At 43.2% G+C, this 22,112-nt stretch overlaps 1 protein-coding gene across 5 annotated transcripts; it reads left to right on the top strand.

Moving 5' to 3' along the window:
• The first annotated feature begins 444 nt into the window (after positions 1-444).
• Positions 445-21,786, top strand: strip2 (striatin interacting protein 2). 5 transcript variants are annotated; one of them, XM_028432190.1, is made up of 22 exons: positions 445-682; positions 4,354-4,423; positions 5,421-5,495; positions 8,098-8,268; positions 8,357-8,477; positions 8,844-8,912; positions 9,468-9,574; positions 9,660-9,787; positions 9,901-10,089; positions 10,559-10,609; positions 12,951-13,183; positions 14,355-14,420; positions 14,495-14,558; positions 14,829-14,900; positions 15,017-15,091; positions 15,528-15,625; positions 16,082-16,208; positions 16,967-17,067; positions 17,391-17,457; positions 17,551-17,655; positions 17,738-17,942; positions 18,947-21,786. In XM_028432190.1, the coding sequence occupies exons 1-22, from the start codon at positions 662-664 to the stop codon at positions 19,195-19,197; spliced, it is 2,466 nt and encodes an 821-aa protein (XP_028287991.1). In that variant the 5' UTR covers positions 445-661; the 3' UTR covers positions 19,198-21,786. The 5 variants fall into 5 exon arrangements, with proteins under 5 accessions (XP_028287991.1, XP_028287973.1, XP_028287957.1 ...); XM_028432156.1 differs by having other exon boundaries at positions 447-772; XM_028432164.1 differs by having other exon boundaries at positions 456-772; positions 8,134-8,268.
• Positions 21,787-22,112: the final 326 nt, after the last annotated feature.

Here is a 22,112-nt window from a genome sequence, read left to right as displayed (position 1 = left end):
AAGTGGTTTTCACAGTCGGAGGTTTGTATGAGTGTGTGTGTGTGTGTGTGTGTGTGGCAGCCTACACACACACCCCACCTCCATTCTCTCAATAATTCACTGACTCCACTCAGGGCATGGTGACAGGAGGTGAAGCGGCTGCGGGAGGCCTCCACCTCCATGTGTGTCTCAGACTACCAGGCTGATCTAACTCAGATCTGAATTCTGTGACTCAGATCAGATCAGATTTTTTTTCAGGTCTGCGTGAACACTGTTTTGATTGTCAGTCCTGATTTTTGTGGTTTTTGTGGATGTGATCCTAAATCTGATCTGATTTCTGATTCAACGTTGCGGCCAAGCTGTTTGGATATGATGCGGAACAGTCCTTTAATATCTTCCACATTGCTACACCGACGTTGTTTAACTTTCACGTGGTCAGCTGATGCTCCGCTCTGCACTCTCTAACCCCGCCTTCTCGGGGCGCGCAGGGACAGCGAACCAAACAGATTGGTGGAGTAGCAGCAGCAGCAGCAGGAGGAGGAGGAGGAGGAGGAGGAGATCCTCAACTTGGCTCTCCGGAGTCGGTGCTCCTCCTGGCGCGGTGCAGTCACAGCTCTCCAACCGGACCGGTAATGCGCTATCCGCCGCGGAGGAGGAGGAAGTGAGCCCGAGACCGTGAAAGATGCAGGCGGAGGACATGGAGGTACCTATCATTAATAACCTTAACGATAACGGCGAAAGACAGAGGCCAAAAGGCAAAGATGTGTTCAAGGATCAGCAGAAGGAGTCGGAGGTAAATCCGAGAGGCGTTTGTGTACAGTCGGCTGCCACCTCAGCTCATGGCACAGGAGGGTGTGTGTGTGTGTTAGTGTGTGCGCATATTGTGCTGTTGTTGCTGGGGAGCTTTCAGATCAGTTGACTGTCCGTGTTCCATGCAGCGAGCCTCTGTCTTGGCTGGAAAGCATGCAGGCAGACAGCGAGGTGTTATTTTGGCAACCGGCTCCTATAAATAACCCAGCAGTAATCCTCAGAGCGGAGAATGCAGGTGGAGAAATGTGACTGCTGCTGCTGCAAAGACCCCCAAACATATCTGCATGCACGGCATGTTTATCTCTCTCTCCTGTGTTCCATGTCCTTTATTTACTTCACTGTAACGTATTGACCCCTTTAAAGTAACATTAGCTGCTTATTTTCTATGTATGTTCTATGCATGGATTATTTTTGAGCTATATAATGATGAACATTAACATTTTACCCCATACAAATGGGGTAAAACATGAATGTATGAGTGATTATTAGCAAACCCTGCAGGCCCAAAGCTTGTTTCTGTGTTTTAAAGCATGTCTAATATTTTTTCAGTCACAGTGCATAGCTTTTTTAATTTATTTATTTTTTGAAAGACAGTTAAGTGGCAGTAATTGTGATCATGAATTATTGTTTTGCGGTTCCAGCTTCTTGAATGCAAAGATTTTCTCGTGCTATAAGTTGGATAATTCTGGGTTTTGAGCCGCTGCATGCAGAAAACAAGCAATTTTCTGAAATAACTAAAATGATAATAATAATAATAGATTACAGATTTTGTGTGATTTTATGTCGCCCTCTGATTCTAGGATGTGTTTGTGTTAAGTGTTATGAAGCTAGAATATATCCTCCTCATGAATAAATGACTAACAGTGGGTTGAGGGGGGGCTTCATCCCAGAGACATTCTGTCAGAGCTGTCATTCAGGCCCAGAACCATTGACTGGGTGTTGCTTTTGAGGGAATTGGAGCATATTCATCTCTCAGCTGAAAAAGTGAGGAGAGGGGGGGTGGGGGGTTGGTGATGGTGTTGTGGCTGAATGACACAGACGTTAAAAGCCATGTGCTAATGCTCTCTAGGACTAGGATCCAGTGTCTGTCTGCTGGATGATCATGCCTCAAACCATTGCTGCCTCCATTCTGTGAAGCAGTAATCGTCTGTTCCTTCATGTGCATATGTTGGTAGGACTGGGGGTGGTCCGGCTTTGACATGGTGCCCGTTGTTTGCACGCTGATGTGCCAAACACCGGGACTATGCCACTTTGGAACAGGGATGGTGGCAGAGATGGGGGGGGGGGGGGGGCTGGGTGAGGAGAGAGAACGGGTTAGGGCTGTCTTTGCTGGTGATCCCAGAAACATCAGGAGTCTTCAGTTTCTGGTTTTCAAACCAGCTGTTATTATTTTTTGCATTTGCTGGCTAGCTGAATCAGCTTTAGCTGCTATGTTTTCAGTTTTTAGTCAGAATTTTGCTCATTTCTTCAGCACATGGGCATCAAAAAGTTTGTGTCTACCACTGACAGATACTGTTACAACCGTCTGCATGTAAAAACTGAATATTTCATGTAGGACGAGCAAAGAGAAGATTAGAATAAGTCAATTAAATGTGATAAAGGTCTCGACAGGAAATACCTGTAAGGCCAGCACACACTTCCATCCTCTGCAGTCTATTTCATTTTCAGAGCTTGTAATACGTTGTGATGCAGCAGCACCTGGTCACAGACCCACAGGCTTTCCTACTCTGCACTCTGAGTAATAATAACTACTTTTCTCCAATTATCTGCTCTCCAGAGTGGCTCTCATTTCCTGCATTACAAGCACCGTAATGACATAAAATCACATTTCTCTGGCTCGATGTCATAAACAAACTGCCAGTTGACGTTTCTCAGATTCCCCTTCATGCTGACTTGGTTGCTGCAGGTATTTATAGGAGACAGTTACACAGCAGCAGCACACAGTTTTTTAACCAGGAAAGCTGACTCAGAGAGCACATCCTTATTTACCATCCTGGGCTGGGCCCCCGGGGTGGTTTCCACAGGGTAAACACAGCTCACACCCAGAGCCTGAAGCTCTGGGTGTGAGCCTGAAGCTAAAGTGTTTCTTTAGTCTCATTAGCATAAAATTAATCTTTAATGTAGGGATAAGTCAGTTCACATCCCCCACCAAAAAGACAAAAAAGAAGAAGAAAAAATCTTCACACCCTCAGACCTAAGACCTGGTTCAGACTGGGACTTATTTGTCCACATCATGTCCTTTAGACTACTGTCAGTCTTATTGTAAGCCTAACTCATTCTGTTTATGTATGGCTGCATGCTTTTTCTTATGAAGAAGTGTCATTATGTGCGCTGTACACCCTGTTTGAAGGATTAGTTTCACAGTACTGTGAGACCATTTTCATAGTCATGCAATGCATTGAAAATGTATTAAACTCTATTGTGTCACAATGGTGTGTTAGCATGCAAATATTTTGTGCTAGTAAGAGTGAGGTCTGGGGTTTTTGCTGTTATTTGGTGACCGTTACACTGTGGTTGATCTATCATGGCAATGCCTGACTGCCTATATCACGGCTAATCCAAAGGTGAACAAGGAACTATACTGGCCAGGAGTCATGATTCTTTAACTGTTAGTCTGGTCTCTGTGCAGTCGAGTTGGATATAGAAACACAGGCAGAGTGACACCCAGACTACTGTTACCGAAAACAAGCTAGCAGTGGAGTAGGCAAGCTGGTGAGAACCAGCTCCAAAGTGTTCTGCATGTGTTTTTGAACGCAGCCAGAAGCAAGTCATCAAATAAAACCTGTCCCATTTTAGATAAACATGGGAGAGGTAAAATTGTGTCAAATCAAGTGCTTACATGTCTCAAGAATATGCATCATCATCGATACGTTTCCATCACTTGAAGGTGTCACAAGGTACATGTATAGGTGTACTGTAATACGCGTCCCTGTCTGTCTTGCTCTTCTGTTCCTGCTTTAGATGCATGTCTATGTACAGATCACAACCCTTCAGACTTTGTTGTCAGAAGATTTAAAAAATAGTTCAGACGTTTACCTTTAGCCAGCGTTCACAGAAACATAACATGTGCAGTCTGTCTCATGTGCTAATCACAGGGTGAGGCTAAAGTCGGAGCCAAATGAGACCCTCGCCTGGCTACAGCAGCTAACCTGATCTGAAACGGTGGCCATGTTGACTCTCTTTTTTTCTAGGGCTGTATCACTGCTACACATGATTACCAGCAAGCGCCTCCTGTAACTGTTCAATTAGACTGATTGAAGCCGAAACTGAGTGCGCCCATAGAGGGTATATGTAAATGGATAATCAGTGCGAGCAGGCAATAATAGCATGAACATATACATGATGAGGGAAAATGAGCCTGTAAAGTGTGTGTGTCTGTGTGTGTGTGTGTGGGGGAGAAGTGTTTATGTGTGTGACAACAAACGGAGTAGGTGTGATAATATGTGGAAAAACTACAGTATGTTTGTGTGTGTTTGTTGGCGCGTGGGTGTCAGGACTCTGTGATTTGCTGAGTTCAGGTTCATGCTGTAATGTCTGTTAATGCATGTGTGTTGATCTTCACAGAGCTCCATGGAGTCTCCAAACCTGGAGTTTGAATATGGAGACACGGACACACTCACTGCTGAGCTGTCAGGTAAGGTTGTCGTACTGATGACAGCAACAAAAACTACTTTTATTTCTCCTTTTTATGTCAAATGAAGTCAAACTTTCCCAGCACACACGACCTATTGCTATACAGAATAGTTCAGTTATACCTCTGTTTCGTACTGACTACAATGGGCTACTGGTTTCTTCTTTATGCCACACGTGAAAACAAACACCCTGCTGAACACACAGAACAAGATCATGTGTGCTGACACACTGTAGAAAACATTGCATGACTAATGATATGAGCAATCATAAACACTCCGGTGCTTCTCGTTCTGTGTAACAGCTTGATTAATGAGTGCCAAAGGAGGCATTCAAATAAACAGCAGCTTTGATACAACAGGGGGTCGATGAGTTTGTTGTTGTGTCCTTATCGTCCAGACTGTCTCTAGCACTAGTGACTGTCAGATCCTTAAAATGTGGTTGTTGACGTCTACGTTTGCATAATCAAAGAGTTGAACTGCATGCAGCTTGAGCTTAAGCCACAAACTTATCAATCAGACCCCATAGGTGTGTTGGACTTGAACACGGCGGCTTGTTTAAAGTGTATAACTTATGTATAAGGACAATCATTGAATAACAGCATTGCTTTAATGTTAAAAGTGATTGTCCTCCTGGTTGATGGCATGCGGCAGCCGATGATTTGCCAAAAGCGTTCATCGCCCTGGCAAATACTCACACACAGACAGACGCAGAGGCTTTCTAGCGACGCCTCCTCAGGGTCGGAGAATGACAACTGCTGTGAGAACAGGAGGAGACACAGGACAGCGAGACGAATCGTTAGAGCGCACATGAAACGGATGAGATCCACACTGACACCACACTGGCAGCAGCTCAAAATCTGTCTACTTTGTTTGTTCCAAGACACCACTGTTGTCTCTTCTGTTCCATCCCTTCTTTATTTACTTTAGCTCTTGTAACCAGAGAATTGTAGATTAATTTTCTGTCATTCTATTTATTTCATCTCCTATTCTGGTCCACAGAGCTCTACAGTTACACAGAGGAGCCTGAGTTCGCCCTGAACAGAGACTACTTTGAGGAGGACTTCAGGAGCCATGGTATTGTGTGTGTGTGTGTCTGTATCTGTGTGTGTATCAGTGCTTGTGTGTCAGTGTGTGCTTGTTACACGTCTCTTTGTGTGTTCAGATTACCTGTATGAAACCAGATGGCCTCACAGGAAGAAGGAAAAAACTGTTTTGGTCACAGATGTCCAAACACACACACACACACACAGACAACATCCTACAAACACACACTGCCTGTTGTTGCTGCTATTTGAGACGCTATCAGTAATGCAGCATGACTGGCTCTGGTTTGATAACAGTGTCCCTAAGTGGAATGTTGAAGGTTGACTCATGATACAATGTTAAAGACAACAAATACATACAGTTCTATTTTGAGTATAACTGACTGCTTCATGGTGTGTGATGTGTCCTTTTGTTATAAAGCTGTTGAGCTGAGTGTGCTGCTGACCAGTGTGAGGTGAGGTCAAGCAGACACATCAAAGCTCTACTCTTTTAAGCTGTTCAAAGAACGGCCATCCTTACAGATATAGATGGGAGGGCCTCGCTAAACCATGTGATTTATGGTTTGGTTATCAAGAACAAAGCAGCTTTTGCAACATGAACCTCAGCATTACTGTCAATCTAATGTGAGATCAGACTTGAACACAGCTTTGATGCTATGATAGAAATGTTCTTTTTCTTTTTTCTTTTGAGAAACAATGAATGTTTGCTAAATGGAAGTCGATTGTTTGCATTTATTGTTTGATTTTTGGTGCATTTTACTGCAGTAAAATCAGGTTTTCGGTGGGGATGCACAATATTACTGACACATATTAGCCTTAAAGTGAAAAAAGCAGCCAATAAGATGCAGATACTCACTCTGTCCTCAGAGGTAGTACACAAAATTATGTAATTATGTCAATGAGAATATGAAGGGCACAAGTACATCTGTAGTCTGGAGCCAAAAGTCGAACAATATCAGCAGACACCAGTGAGAATTCACTTTTATACATACCCTAGAATAACACAGATAAACAACCAGAAGCCACAAAAGTCTCCATTCAGTCATCGGTAGACAAAAGGGCATCTTTTCATTGAAACAAAGAGAAAGAGAGAGAGATCCTCTTTATCTGTCACCTCCCCTCCAAGCCGAGGGGGTAATGAATAGCTGGATTAGACGAGGGCTTCACTGGCTGTTTTACAGAGATAGAGCACAGACATGCCTCTTTTCATTAGTGTGAGCTTGTGTGTGTGTTTTTTTTTGACTTGTGCTCTTTATGAAAGTGTTTATACAGTATGTCAAAGCCACTGGCAGTGTGCTCATCATTTTACACAGCTACCCATGAATTCACAGTCAGTCAGTCAGTCACATAAAATTACAGTGATTACCAAGACATGTCTAATTCAGGCTCTTCACTGTAATGTACTGAAGCATTTTCATTTGCTGACATGCTATAAGTTGAAGTCAGAGTCTCTTAAGAAGATAAGTGCTTCACTGATGATGATGTTATGCTGCCTAATTCCTGTTACTGTACACTTAATCAAAGGAAGAGTCTAAGAATAGACTGCTTCTCCTTTAGTGCTTTTAGTAGCAAGTTCTCAGTAGTGTGTTTTAAAATGAACATGCATCAGGTTTTTCAGGTTACTTCATGATGTCACTGCCCTGCAGGTCTGAGCATGAAGTTAAGAACTAATGACAGACAAATATATAAAGAGGTTTAACATGTGCAGCAGACATTCACTGCTGATTGAACACCAGCAAAAAAGGCCTGAACCATAATGCTACCACCACCGTGTTTAACAGTGGGGATAGGTTCATATACTGGATGCAGCATCGTTCTTTCTCCAAAGATCAGGCTTCTTATTTAATCCACATAATTCTGTTATAGTCTCAGCTGTCCACAAAGTATTTTCCCATCAGCCCTCTGGTTTGTCCCCTTGAGCGCTTGAGATTTATCAAACTGCAGACAGGCAGCAGTGTTCTTTTTGGAGGGCAGTGTCTTTTCTCCTTGCAGCTCTGCCATGCACACCAGGATTGTTCTCCTGATAGAAGAGGCCTTTAGGTTCTTACAGGTTACAATGGGTTCCTTAGTAGACTTGTGGCCTTTAACATGAGTTGTTTTTAGAGTGATCTTTGTTTTTAGACTACTCCTGGAGAGGGCAACAGTGGACTTAAAATTCTTCCATTTACACACAACATGCCTGTCTGGGTTTGTAGAGTTCAAACTCTGAGGAGCAGCAACAACTGTTTGTGTGAGGTCCTCAGAAATGTCCTTTAATAATGTCATTATACACTTCCTCTAACTCATGTTATGAAGATCAGACTTTGACAGATCACCGTTGTTTAATTCAAACAGGGCACTCATTGAACTCTTCCATTGATTGAAAACACTTCTGAACAGATAAATTCTAATTCATCTCCCAATCCTTGCAGTTCACATATTCCTCCTAAACACATGTGATATTGGATCAATATCTGAATAAATAATGACAAAGTGAAATATTTCTGTTTAATTTGTTTGATTGGATTCTCTTGGTAAGACTTGTGTGAAAAATGGATGATGTTTTTATGCACATGCAGCTACACCTGCAGTTACCTTGGATTAGTTGGCATTAAAAGTGTTCTCTTTTTCTAACTCCCTCCTCATATTGAAAGTGACCTTGGACACTGTGTTTGGTGTCCTTCCTGCAGCTCGTGGCAGGAGGTGGATCGAGCTGACGGTGGAGAAGCAGAAGGCGTATGTGATGAGGCTGCTGGATGCACTGGAGGTGACAGACAGGGACAAGAGGCTGAAGGTGGCCAGGGCCATCCTCTACCTGGCTCAGGGTGTGTAAGCCCAGTACATTACGATCAGGGAAAATGTGGGAAAATATCACACAAACCACTTTATTTTAACTCTCCCTTCTTTCTCCAGGAGTGTTTGATGAGTGTGACACAGAGGTGGACGTTCTCCACTGGTCCAGACACAACGTCTTTCTGCTCTATGACATGGGCATCTTCACGGCACTGCTGGAGCTGCTCAGCATGGAGATAGAGTGAGTCAGACACACTGAAAACACACTTTCATTTACTACTTCAACAGAAGAAGAAATGATGAGAGGGAGCTGCTGAAATCCAGGAACACAGGTACCGCGCCATCTGTGATCCACACTTCAAACCGTTTGTTGAGGATGCAGCAAGACGGCCTTGTTGCTGCTGGTGTCAGCCTCAGTTGGGATTCAGAGCTTCTTACATAAGCTGCTTCCAGGCTTCGTGGTGCAGTGTGGCCTCTCAAAGCAAAGCATTGTTAGCAGTAAAAGCATGCATAGTGTTCAGTCCAGAAAAAATGAGACTGGATCTGTATGTGTAAGAACTGTGAATCAAATATTCATACCTGTGCTACATTTTTCAACTGTTTGCAGCAACAACCAGGCGTGCAGCAGTGCAGTGAGGAAACCTGCCATCTCGCTAGCAGACAGCACAGAGCTCAGGTAAGCGATTTAAACCACATCACACACAGCCTCCTCCACCTTCTCCTCTGCTACATTTGGTCCAAAAACCCTTACCTTTCTGTCATCTGGCACACACACAACTAATCCACAAAATGCTATTATATTCTTCATCCCTTCCCTCACATTTATTTTCAGTCTCCTTGTCTGCTTAATGGAATTGATTTTTGCACAGAATAGGCTCAGCGCCCGTCCCTCTCTCACTCTCTCACACACACACACACACACACACACACAGTGACAGACACGGAGCTCCTTCTGTGCGTTCCCTGGATGAACACTTATAAATAATTACAAGCTGGAGGAGAGAATTTGCACGTAATTACTGCTACAAAATTGAAAACCATTATAGCGAGTCTTTGTTAGCGAACAAAGCCTTTAATGCACAAAATACCACCTGATGTACATCAGGTAATTGTGAATGGATCACCTTACCTTTGTAGAGGCCAGATAATCATTTTGTCTCATATTCAAAGGTCCAATCAGGTTGCAGAAGCTGAAATGTGTCCCTGAGTTGTGTGTGTGTGCTTCTTGCAGAGTGTTATTGAGCATCATGTACCTGATGGTGGAGACCATCAGAGTTCAAACTGAAGATGACCGACCTGAGTGGATAGCAGCCAGAGAGGCCTTTAAGAATGAGCTTGGTGTGTATTTGTGTCAGAAACGAGGGTATTCTTCCATATATCAGATACAAAAACATTGAAATGTGTGAGCTTTGGTCCCTCCCAGGTTCACCTCTGTACAATGGAGAGCCCTTTGCTCTGCTCCTCTTCACCATGGTGACCAAGTTCTGCAGCATGAATGCCCCACATTTCCCCATGAAGAAAGTGCTACTGCTGCTCTGGAAAACGATACTGGTTTGTATGTTTTTTCCCAACTATAAGTAGTCTATGGATGTATCAATAGCAAAGGCGGCCTTGTCATGATCTACATCGAACCTGTCAGTCACTGTGCTTTATCCGTCTTCCAGTTCACTTTGGGTGGCTTTGAGGAGCTTCAGGAGATGAAGGTGCGAACCCGGGAGCACCTCAACCTGCCCCCGCTGCCGGAGGACAGCATCAAGGTGGTCAGAGCCATGAGAGCAGCCTCGCCCCCGGCCTCCGCCATGGAGCTCATTGAACAGCAGCAGCAGCAGAAGAGAGGCCGCCGCAGCCGCAGGGTACCAAGAACAACCACACACACTACACACATGTTTAGAGTGCACCAACAGATTGGGATTCAAACACCTCCTGTACACCACATATGCAGGCGATACTCTTTTTTTTTTAGGGCAAGAAGGCTGCTAATCTATTTTATACTACTGTTTCTATATACTACATGCCATTCTTAACTAATTCTGCTGTGATTTTTCTTGAATGGTTTCATCCTTTTGTAGTAAAGTGACCTGATATAGAATTCCTGCTGTACTCACCCTCTAACTCTTTGCTGGGTCAGCTTTTCCAAAATGTGCCAACATCATCAGTTCCCTGTTGTAAGTCAGTGACCACAGATGATCTTGGTGCTGGGACAGTTTTGCCAGCCTCTTCTCTCTTCTCTCTTCTCTCTCTTTTTTTCTTTGACTGGTCAGGCTCCCTCTTTCTCTCTTTCTAATCGCCCTCTTATTGCCCCTCTTCCTTGTGTCCCCACAGAGTGCCTTTGTTGATAGCTTGGAAGGAGACAGTCCCTATCCCAAGAAGCAGGTCTTTACCCGCAAATACCCACTTTTCCTCCTGCATTTCCTCTTTGCATTGAGCTGGTGGACTTTTTGCACTCCTCTCCCTCATCCCCGCACCCCCAAACAATCTTTCTTCTTCTTCTCTTTCGTCCTGTCTCTTTGCCTCACTTTCTTCTTCTGCTCTTTTTTCCTCTCTCTGTCATGTCATATTACTGTGTGGTTCTATTGGGATGCACCAGACTAATTTTACTGACACTTTACTTTTAATTGGATCTTTTTTTATTTTATGACCAAAATTTTAATGCTGTGAGTCATGTTGGTGCAGCCTTACATGCCTCTGTTACAGTCATTTAATCTGCTATACCTGCATCCGTGCATTTTTCTTTTATCTTTTTCATGTTACATGAATAATTTCCTCCATTTCTACTGATACTAATTTCTTAGTTTCATCCTCCACCTTCTCCACCTTCTCCCTCACTTCTTATCTCCTGCTCTTCATCCTTGTTTTCTATTCTTATTCTACTCTTCTTCTGTCCTCTCTTATTCTTGCCTTCTTTTCTCCCCCTCCTCCACTCTGGCCTTCTCAGTAGTGGGGTGGCAGGGTTTGAGGGACAGGGCTGAATTGCTGGCTGTTATCATTGGCACTGGAGCGGTCACTGTCCACTGTCCCATAAAGACACTTCAGACATCAACTGTAGGAGCATCTCCCTGGTAGTTCTCATCACATTGCTACTGGAGTTTGGCCTTTAAGTTTCACCTTGCACCGTAGACTCTGGACTAGGGGTCAATGTCTTTAAACTGCATTCATAGAGGAGGTGAATTGAGATCATCATTTACATAGTTTAACCTCTGCGGGTGCAGCATACTTGGGTTTCAGTTGACCTCTCTCTTAAATGGATGTTGTAAAGCAGTTGCCCCCTAACCCTGATAGAAAAACACTAGCTTTACCTCCCACATAGCAGAGAATGGCTTTTCCATAGAGAATGGCTCACACCACACTTTGCACCTCCTCTTCCTCCTCCTCACTCGTTACCACCATGCACTCACTATACTCCTCACTTATTAGTCCAGCATTAGCGCTGCCACTGACACACCATACATCGACTGCAGTAGCTTAACTAACGGCCAGAGTGCTGACTCATGCCTGATGCTTGCACTGTGCCAGTCATTCATTGGAGAATTTGTTTGAGCAGAGATACACTGCGTGTGTGTGAGAGTGTGTGTGAATGGGATTGTTGTAGATAATGATATAAAGACTTATTGGGCCATGCTTGCATTTTTTTGCCCGTTTCCTCTGAAGTGCAGATGTGTGGTAAGTTGCTTGTGGTTGCCGTGGAAATCTTTTAAGGATGTCACTTTGAATTGTAGATTTTATGGTAATAACATGGTTTTCAACACGATAGAGGTCTTTACAAAAGTGAAAGAGCTCTTGAAAATATGTTGTGTGCGAGTAAAATGTGCCCAAATGTGAATCGTCTGCAAAAATTGAGTCATTAAGCTTAGCATAAAGATGATGCTACAGCTACTTTAACTGTAATTTTATTATATTTTCAAAAGTTTCAGTAGTGCCATGATTACTTAATTTCAAAGAAAGTTCAAGTTGATGTAAAACTTGAAGTATAAGATGGGAAAATACATAAATAATGAAATTATGCTTTTGTTTGCCTCTGAGGCTAACATGAAGTTACATTACAAGGGGACAGTTAGCTTAGCTCTGCCTAGGGCTTAAAAATACAGATCACTATCAGTACAGTGTGTTAATATGTGAGCTTTGAGATGCTGGATGACAATAAGAGAAGGTATAAAGTGTTAAGAAGTTAAGAAAATAACCCTTGTCTGCCCAAAGGCTAGAGAAAAATCTTGTAAATATAGTGTTTGTCAATTAGCTTTCGATCCTTGTTGTTTTCTGTTTCCATGCTAACCATGCTAACCTCATGTTCATGGATTAATATTTAGAGTATACACATTGTCCACCCACACAGCTGTTTGCATTTCTGTTGTTTGATTATTATACCACTTCTTCTTCTGTGTAGGTGTACAAACTATGTTTGACTGGCACATCTCAGCTTCTGTTTGTTTTATTTCACTGAAATAAAAGTTTGGTGGTAAATAATTCCCACCACACATTAACTTCTGCTTGACAAGTGGTCGAATTCACCCTTTAAAAAAAAAAGCAACTGTGTGGGTGCTCAGGGACCTTGACAGACTGATATGAGGGTTAATTTATTCACAAAAAGTTTCCCTCTGAAAACCTCACTGCATTTTTATGCAGAAGACAGCGTGTGTTTTGTGTCAATAGTGTCTATTCAGTCTGTCCTGACCTGAGCAGTCAGTATCTGACCTTCTGTCCTCTGTCTCTCTCCCAGCCCCTGGTCAAGCAGGACAGCCTGGACACATACAATGAGCGGGACCCCTTCAAGAACGACGACGCACGTGACGAAGAGGAGGACCCCGAGGATACAGACAGTGGCATCGAGGGTGAGGTGGACCCTCTGGATCGCGACGTCATCATCCAACCGCCGCCGCCACCCCCTCCTCTGAGACCGCCAACAGAGAGGGTCAACTTCCCCAAAGGTCTTCCGTGGGCTCCAAAAGTCAGGTTAATCCCTCATTTTGTGTTACTTATCTTATTTATCTGATTGAAGACAGGCTGCATGAGGACTGCTGTAGCCTGCCTCTGTGCCATTTGTGCAGGGAGATTGTTCAGACTTCAAGAAAATATTAAAGCTCCTTTCCATCTTTCAGAGGATGGAGGTCAGAGGCTTATAGATCGTAAGCCTAGCCCTGATTGGTCACAGCAATGAAATGGCTTCAGTCGCCTAGCAACCTGCAGTTGAAAGTTCACCTTTTGACTGTTCCTGGGATATGCTGGTCCACAAAATATCCACCTGATGCATCATTAAGGACACAAATGTCTGCTGCATTTGAAGGTGCATTTAAAATGGGACAGCCGTGCTGTACAGCAGTGACACAGTCATGTCCTGCAGCCCCTCCGTTAGGACACAGCTAAAGCGCCTGTTAGCCTGGATTGTAGAACCCTATTGACACAGTTCTAATGTGCACATATGGAACTCCCAGGAGACATAACAACAAATGTGCATCTGTGGTGTGCGCAGCTGTCCGCGTCCACAAGGGAGCATAAATCCAACCAAAGGGCTTTAAAGTGCAGTCTTAGTGCCTGACTCTGGATAAATGATGCTTCCGAGTATTATAAATGTCTTAACAAAATGACAAAATAACCTTAAAACAGTCAGCCTTCTTTATGAAAATAGTCCCTTCTAGACATTTTATTAGCTACTGCAGTCAGTACTTGGCTGGCAGCTGGTGTCACTTCACTTTGAGAAATTAAAAAAAATCTTTTTACAGTTTTCTCACCCAGCAATATGCTCTCCATCTGTGTATTCCACACAGAAGCCTGGGTGCCTCTCCAGGGTGCTGCCGCTGCTACAGCTTCGAGGACACACACACACACACACTTCACAGACCTGCATTTATCATCATGAAAACCTGTATTCTGCCTCTCCTTTAGTGAACCTTATCATTAAGTGTCCTCATTTCCGTGTCTTTGGTTAAGAGTGCTGCAAACATGTAAGTGCGGTAGGTGGTTCTGAAGCCTCTACACCCACTGTGACTGATGAGATTTCAAGAAGCTAATGCAGTGTGCTGTGTTTGTGTTTGTGTGGGTGTGCGCGCACACATTTGAAAAGCGGCTTGTCCACACACAGATTTGTGACAGCAGATGTTTTTAAGTGAATCTAAAATCTGTGCAGGGAGAAGGACATCGAGCACTTCCTGGAGACCAGCAGAAACAAGTTCATCGGGTTTACTCTGGGAAAGTAGGTGCTACATCCATCTTTTTTTGACAGTGACTTCTTCCGATCTGGTGTAACTGTTTATTATTGTTGTGTAGTGATACAGAGACCCTGGTGGGCTTACCCAGACCCATACATGAGAGTGTCAAGACTCTTAAACAGGTGAGTGAGGGAATGTTTTTGACATTTTTCCCCTCTCTCCATTGCTTTGGCTCATTATAGCAAGAGTGTCTCCTAATCAATACTCCCACACTGCTGAATCCTCTGATATTGACATCCTACTTAAAAATCTATACCCCCCTGTTTGAACAGACTCAGAGGTGTAGTTACACTAAACAATACCCCTCTGGGTGTCAGTTAGCAACACCAATTAACACTAATCATTGTATGCATTGATGCTTTGATGTAATAGTTTTTTTTTCTCCTCTGCAGCACAAATATGTGTCCATAGCTGAAGTCCAGATGAAACGGGAGGAGGAGCTGCAGCAGTGTCCACTAACTCTGGTTAGCGAAGTGTTACAAACATACAACATACAAAACATAACACAAAAACCAGCACAAGTTGTTTCTTTGAGAGTTGCTTTCCCCACTTATTTAAGGATGTGTGTGTGTGCTGACAGGGTGTGGAGGAGGTGGAGGAGACGCCGACAGAGACGCTGTACCTGGGGATGCTTCCCAACCTCTCACAGTATGTGGTGAGTGGTCTCATTATTGCTCCATTAACACGGACATCCTGAACTTTTCTGAAGGGTCAGCTTCGTATTGATGGTGTTGATGCTGCCGTCACAGTATGATACTGACAGTCTGTACTAAAGCTGCATTAGAGCTGCCAAAACCTGTTCATGACATCTCCTATAACTGCACAATCTCTACCTATCTATCTATTCTGTATCTGTAAAATGTTTTTATGTAAAAAAAGGTGAATAGGCAAATTTGGATTCACAGTTCACTTTATTTGGTTACTACACATGACAGCAGACAGAGAGAACTTTGTTCTGGACGCAAATATGATTGTAAGACCTGTAGATGACAGAGGGGTCATATTAATATCGCTTTGCTATCCAATACTATATTTAGGGCTAATACTCTAAACTGCCTCTGCTCTGTTCTAATGTGTTTTATTTTCGTCAGATTGCCCTCCTGAAGCTGCTGCTGGCTGCAGCTCCGACCTCCAAAGCCAAAACCGACTCCATCAACATCCTGGCTGACGTGCTGCCTGAGGAGATGCCGTAAGTTCTGCTGCAGTCCTCAGATCTAGAGCCACATTTAGATCAGGCAGAACAGCCGTGGTTAGTTAGTAAACAACAAAAAAAGATGTAACACCCTCTGAAGCATCTTCTCAGATTGAGCTTCTATTTATATATAGTTTGTTATTTTTGTATCATGTTGCAGGATGTCTCCTTCTCATATCAGATATCTTGGCTGAAAAAGCTTGGCCTGTGGGATGGCTCATTTTTAGCCCATCTGACACTCAGCCAGTAAAAAATGAAAAAAAAAACACCAACTCATGAAGAAACACAACCCTGTCTGACATTTTCATGGCTGAAATCCATGTTTTTTCAGCTTGGTTTGAGATTGTGGCTGAAAACAAAGTAGTTGAATCACCATCAGACTTTTAAACAGAGAACAGTCTTATGGAGACAAAGCTGCATTGTTATTAAAGTGATTGTTTGTGTGTCCTCCAGCATCACAGTCCTTCAGAGCATGAAGCTGGGAATTGACGTGAACCGCCACAAGGAAATCATTGTCAAGGCCATCTCTGCTCTGCTGCTGCTGCTCCTCAAGCACTTCAAACTCAACCACATCTATCAGGTTACTCACATGGACACTGTGCCCCTTGATATTATGGCCTTTACCTTTTTCTTCTCTGTCTCCATCTTGCCTCCCTGCCGGCACACACTATAATATCCACACACCTCCCCCCATGCTACCTTCACTACCTTCAGACCCCCATCCCCCCCTCATACATACACACATCACAACCTCTTGAATCAGCAGCGACTGGAATAAAATCACTGCCTTTGTTAAGAGGATTTGTCCCCGTATCAAGTGCAGTGTCTCTGTCAGTAGTTCAGTGGGATGCAGATATTTTCTGTTGCTAGGAAAGGACATTCCTTTACACTACGGTATTTTAATGGGCTAATCTCTAGAGTGTAATGATAGCGCCCTCTGCTGCCAGAAATGAAATTTACATCTACACACAACGCAGCAGCAGATGACAAATGCAAAGTGAGGAATAAAGGTAAAATATAGCACGTAAATACATCAAGTAAAATGAGGAAAACACCTCGTAGATTCAGCAGCTCCTGTTTTTAATCCTGGTAAAGCTTATTGATTGAGGTGGAGGATTTGTTTGTCTGCTGCATGGCAATAAAAATCCACAGTAAACTCATCAATGAAAAGGATTATCAGCTACAGGATTTTTTTTTTCATCTGCAGATGGGATTCCTCTCAGCGTAACACAGAGCAGAAATGCACTTTAAAAATAAGAATAAAACCACTTTCGTCCAGTGTTTAGGTTGTTGCTGTTTTGTACTTTTCCTCACCGCCACCTCCTTTTTATCCTGCAGTTCGAGATTGTCTCACAGCACCTGGTGTTCGCCAACTGTATCCCACTCATCCTCAAGTTCTTCAACCAGAACATCATGTCCTACATCAGTGCCAAAAACAGGTGGGATCATTTCATTTCACGCTGCACACTCACTGTTTTGTTTCGCTGTCCAATAAAATACAGACAGTCAGCTCAAAAGGATGGCTTCTTATAGCACCATGCTATAAAAGGGTGTCAACATGAAGCAGCTTCCTTTTTTCTGACTCTAAAATGGTCATTTATAGTAATTTAAAAGATATTATTCCACATCAGGCCTATGTTAGGTGCACAGATGGCATCACAGTGACTGTAATGTAAAACAGACAAAGTGTGTTTAAGACATGCAGCAGACCTTAGAGATTCAAATGTTTTACTTTTCGTGTGCTTTTGTGTCTATATTGTAGCATATGTGTGCTGGACTTCCCACACTGTGTGGTCCATGAGATGCCTGAGCTTACAGCTGAGAGCCTGGTGAGTTTCTGTTGACACTGTCTGATTGATCTCTCCTCTTTAGGAGTGTGGCCAGACATGTGTGTCATTATGACCTTGTGTGTGTGTTTTCAGGAAGCAGGAGACAGCAACCAATTCTGCTGGAGGAACCTGTTTTCTTGCATCAATCTGCTGAGGATCCTGAACAAGCTGACTAAGTGGAAACACTCCAGGACCATGGTGTGACATCTGACCTGTTTTATCAAAGAAAAAAAACAAACAAAAGATGAATTTTCTTGTATTTTTTCTTGTATTTTTTTAGATGCTGGTTGTTTTTAAGTCAGCCCCCATCCTGAAGAGAGCTCTGAAGGTGAAGCAGGCCATGATGCAGCTCTACGTCCTCAAACTGCTTAAGATCCAGACCAAGTACCTGGGCCGCCAGTGGAGGAAGAGCAACATGAAGACCATGTCGGCCATCTACCAGAAGGTCCGCCATAGGCTCAATGATGACTGGGCCTATGGAAACGGTAAACAACAGACACCAACTCCAGACTCTGTAACTGTTTAGACAGATTATTTCAGGCCAGACATTTTAGAGACAATGGTTGGTGACTAATTGTACATTCTGACACTACAACCCTTTGTTTACATGGTCCTGGCAGCTCTTTACTATCTCACCTGACTTCCATTAAGTCTTCCTGGTAGAATGGGACCAGATTTGAGGGGGCTGCCCTGCATCTAGAGGTGTAAATAGCTGAATAACTGCGACTATTCTCAGTCAACCTTACAGAAGGACAGCGTGGGATGTGGTGGTAGATGAGTGTGTGTTACGTTTTACTGCAGCTTAATAAAAAAACAGCGGGTCTCAGACTAAATTAGAAGTAATCTCTGATCACACTCTGGCCCTTGTTTGTCACAACTCAGTTTAGCCCTCTAACTCTTCATAAATGAGGTGCACATGGAGCTAATTAGGCCCTAGCAGTGGTTCTCTACTCTCACCCAGAGCTAATTAACACAATACAGACTGCAGCATAATGAATACATTTAGCCAAGCCAGAGATAACATTATAATGATCAAATGTACATGTGTGTTTGTGTACTTGGTTGTGTTATTCCTGTATGTTCGTGTTTTTCGTGTGTGTGTGTGTGTGTGTGTGTGTGTGTGTGTGTGTGTGTGTGTGTGTGTGTGTGTGTGTGTGTGTGTGTGTGTGTGTGTGTGTGTGTGTGTGTGTGTGTGTGTGTGTGTGTGTGTGTGTGTGTGTGTGTGTGTGTGTGTGTGTGTGTGTGTGTGTGTGTGAGAAACATAATACTCCAGCTGCCGCTGGCGGAACAGTCTGGATTGTGTTTCCATGGCAACATGGAAAGAGGGGACTTTTCAGGGTCACAATCCCTCATGGTAGAGCAAGTGATCTGTCACCATGAGTATTAGAGAGAGAAAGATGAATAGAAGCAAAAATAAAAAGGGAGAACGAGAAAGGAAATAAAGAAAAGAAATAACATGCTGAACACCTTCATCTGTTCTTCATCACAGATATCGATGCCCGGCCTTGGGATTTCCAGGCGGAGGAGTGCGCTCTGCGGGAGTGCATCGAGAAGTTCAACAGCCGCCGCTATGACAAGAACAAGAACGACGACTTCACGCCCGTGGACAACTGCCTGCAGAGCGTGCTGGGCCAGCGCGTGGACCTGCCGGAGGACTTCCACTACAGCTACGAGATGTGGCTGGAGAGAGAGGTCTTCTCGCAGCCGATTCAATGGGAGGGGCTGCTGCAGAATCCATAAAGCATCATAGGGTAGGAGCAAGCTGGGTGGGCGGCGGGGGGTTTCATGGCAAAATAGTGTTGAAGGGAGAGGAGAAGGTTAGAAAGAAGAACCCGGAGATGTCTTTTCCCAGTGATGGAAAGAGAAGATGATAAAATGGAGCTTTGATGCCACACATTCATACTTATACACACACTTTAACATGTGCCTATGACTACTGTGAACACACACAACAGGCAGAGGTAGCAGCTCTTAAGAAATATCTGGTCTCTGTGTAGCAGGAGTTAAACTGCCCCCACTACAAAAAACAATGTTTTTTAACATGTCAGTGCTATTATGGCTCCGTTTTATTGGTTTGTATCAGTGCTTGTGCTAAACATTTTATGATAAATGTTTTTTTTGTTTTTAAAGATGTACATTTTTACTCAGTTTTTTTTTTATTTTAACACAAATCTTACTGTTGGTATTGGGATTATTGAATGTCTGTGATGGGTTTAAAATGTTTTCTTATGTATTTTCTAGAGAAAAAAATAAATCCAAACCACAGGGTCATTATAGTCCAAATGTAGAATTGGGAGCTGTTTGCTCTCATGGCACCAAAAACAAAAAAGAGAAATATACCAGCTGGGTTTGTTAGACGTTTGTGTGTGCAGAAAGAAAAATAATTGCTTTCTTTTTTTAAATTCACCCTGTGAATGCTGTTGTAAATGATCCGTAAACTTCAGATCTGAGTCAAACCTGTGCTCACTGATCCTCTCCAGGATTTGGTCTTGTACATATCAAACCTTTTAATGCTAGATGGATTCATGGAAAAGTTCAGGAATGAGGCTGTGTGCTGAGGCGGAGTCAGACCCTTTTTCATTTACAGTACCTCTGTAATCTCTCAAATGTGTTTTCAAAAAGCAGCTTCATGTGTGATTGATGGGACCGAGGCCTTGATCTGCATATTTATCCAGAGTCCTCAGACTCTTCGGGTCTGATGACGATGATGGTTGATCCTGATTTACTGCAGTTTGTAACCATGGATGAGACCTGGGTCCACCACGTCCAACCAGAAGAAAGAAAATTTAAAACAGTAGAAACATCCACTGTTGGGGTTAAACAGATTGACCTCAACAGTGAGGGAAATGGTCGTTAATAAGAACTTCTACACTGATCTCTGGAGAAGACATTTAGGAAGAATCAGAGGACAATGCTCCAGCCCACAAATCCAAGTCCAGGAATGTGGATTTGAATCCTGCACCGTTCTCCAGTATGAAGAAGAAGCCGTCACTACTGTAAAACACTTTCCAGAGCACAACTGGGCAAAGCATCCGCCCCCTCATCACTTCAACAAGGCCCACAGACCGGTCCAGTCCACAAACGACCATCCACCCAAAAATTAACAAAGGCAGCAATAGTCACCCGTTGAGCAAAGGATCGAAGTCTATGTGGCCCTTGGAAAAATATAATTGCCCATCCCTGTTCTAGAGGATCCAGACTTCTACAAACAACAATCTGCATCCTCTATAATCGCTGGTCTACTAGTGCAAATGGACTGTGAAAATGAATGTGCTGGGTTTTTTAAAACGGACTCTCTCCATCTTAGGCCACATAATTGACCACTCCACCTCAGACAAAGACACAGCCACTGCCCTAAGCTTTTCTTTTTTGACGGAGCCCTCTGGGGCTTAATCGAACCTCTGAGCAGCAGGTATTCTGTTAGAACTGCTGTCTGACAGCAGCACAATACACTGAGCACAATGGTGGTGGCCTTGGCAGGCACTTCACAAAAAAAAAAGAAGAAAATGGTGCTGTTTTTCTAGTGTGTCTTCACTGTAACTTATTCTTCCTTCATCTGCGACTACCTACCTAGGAGTGTTTTCTGAAAAACTCAAGCACACGAGCAAGCACAGAGGAAACAAAGCATGGTCAGCTCCTTCCTTTTTTTTGTAGAATTCTTGCTTGGTTCAGATTGTTGTCCACTGGTAAAGAGCCAACATGTATTTATCTGTATCTTTGTATAGAGGGACAGTTTCAACACTTGGTCTTGTGCTTCTCTGTGGAAATGAGCATGACCACTTCTATGTTCACACTTTTAAAGTCATGGTGTTCTGCATCACACAGGATTCTATTTATTTTGTGATATCTTTAAAAAAATATAATATTGTACACTTAATAGATTCTCAGGTTTAAGGAGATAATATATTGCAAAAGCTTCCGGTCACATTCTGATGCTAGTTCATGTAAACACTGTAACTCATTGTGACTTGCATTTCAGGTGTAGTTTTTTGTATCTTGTGCCAAATTTGAGTGCCATTTCCTGTTTTTATGTTGTTGCATTTAAGTCACTACTGAAGGTTCGCAATACAAAAATGTTATTTTCTACCTGACAAATTGTACAATCAATGAAAACTGCTGTTTCTTGTGAGTGTTTAACATTGTATGGATGTCACTACAGTATATATGTGCGTGTGTGTGTTTGTTACTCACACATCCACACCTGTATAGTCTAGGAACTGTAAACACTGAAGTTGTTCAGGGATACGTGCAATTACAGATCCATAGAGGCATTATACGAAATATCTGCAAATTATCAGAGTTGCTTATTAAACAATGTTAAACACTCGGGATTGTTTGTGAACTAATTTTTTTTTATTTCCGGTGCAGAGAATAAACACTGAAGGTCAAACTGACCACATCATCACGCACTTCCGCAGGCCAATGTTCCAGCAGTTCGTGGTACAGCTGTTGTGGATGGGGTGGAGTGGGGATGAGTGTATAACCCTCTGTGATTGGCTGCTGGAGGGATGATGCAAAACTCCCCCAGTGCTTGTCCTTCAGTCTTACAAGATGGGGAGTGAAATCCAGAAGAAGTGAGGGGTAAATAATGCCTATTTTGTCTGAATTAAAGTAAATAAATAGCAGTGTGGAAAAGTGCCAGGAAAAAAGCCCTG

The sequence above is a fragment of the Parambassis ranga genome, chromosome 2, assembly GCF_900634625.1.
Source record: "Parambassis ranga chromosome 2, fParRan2.1, whole genome shotgun sequence".
In the NCBI taxonomy this organism is placed as follows: Eukaryota; Metazoa; Chordata; class Actinopteri; family Ambassidae; genus Parambassis; species Parambassis ranga.
This window is presented reverse-complemented; position numbering and strand designations above follow the sequence as displayed.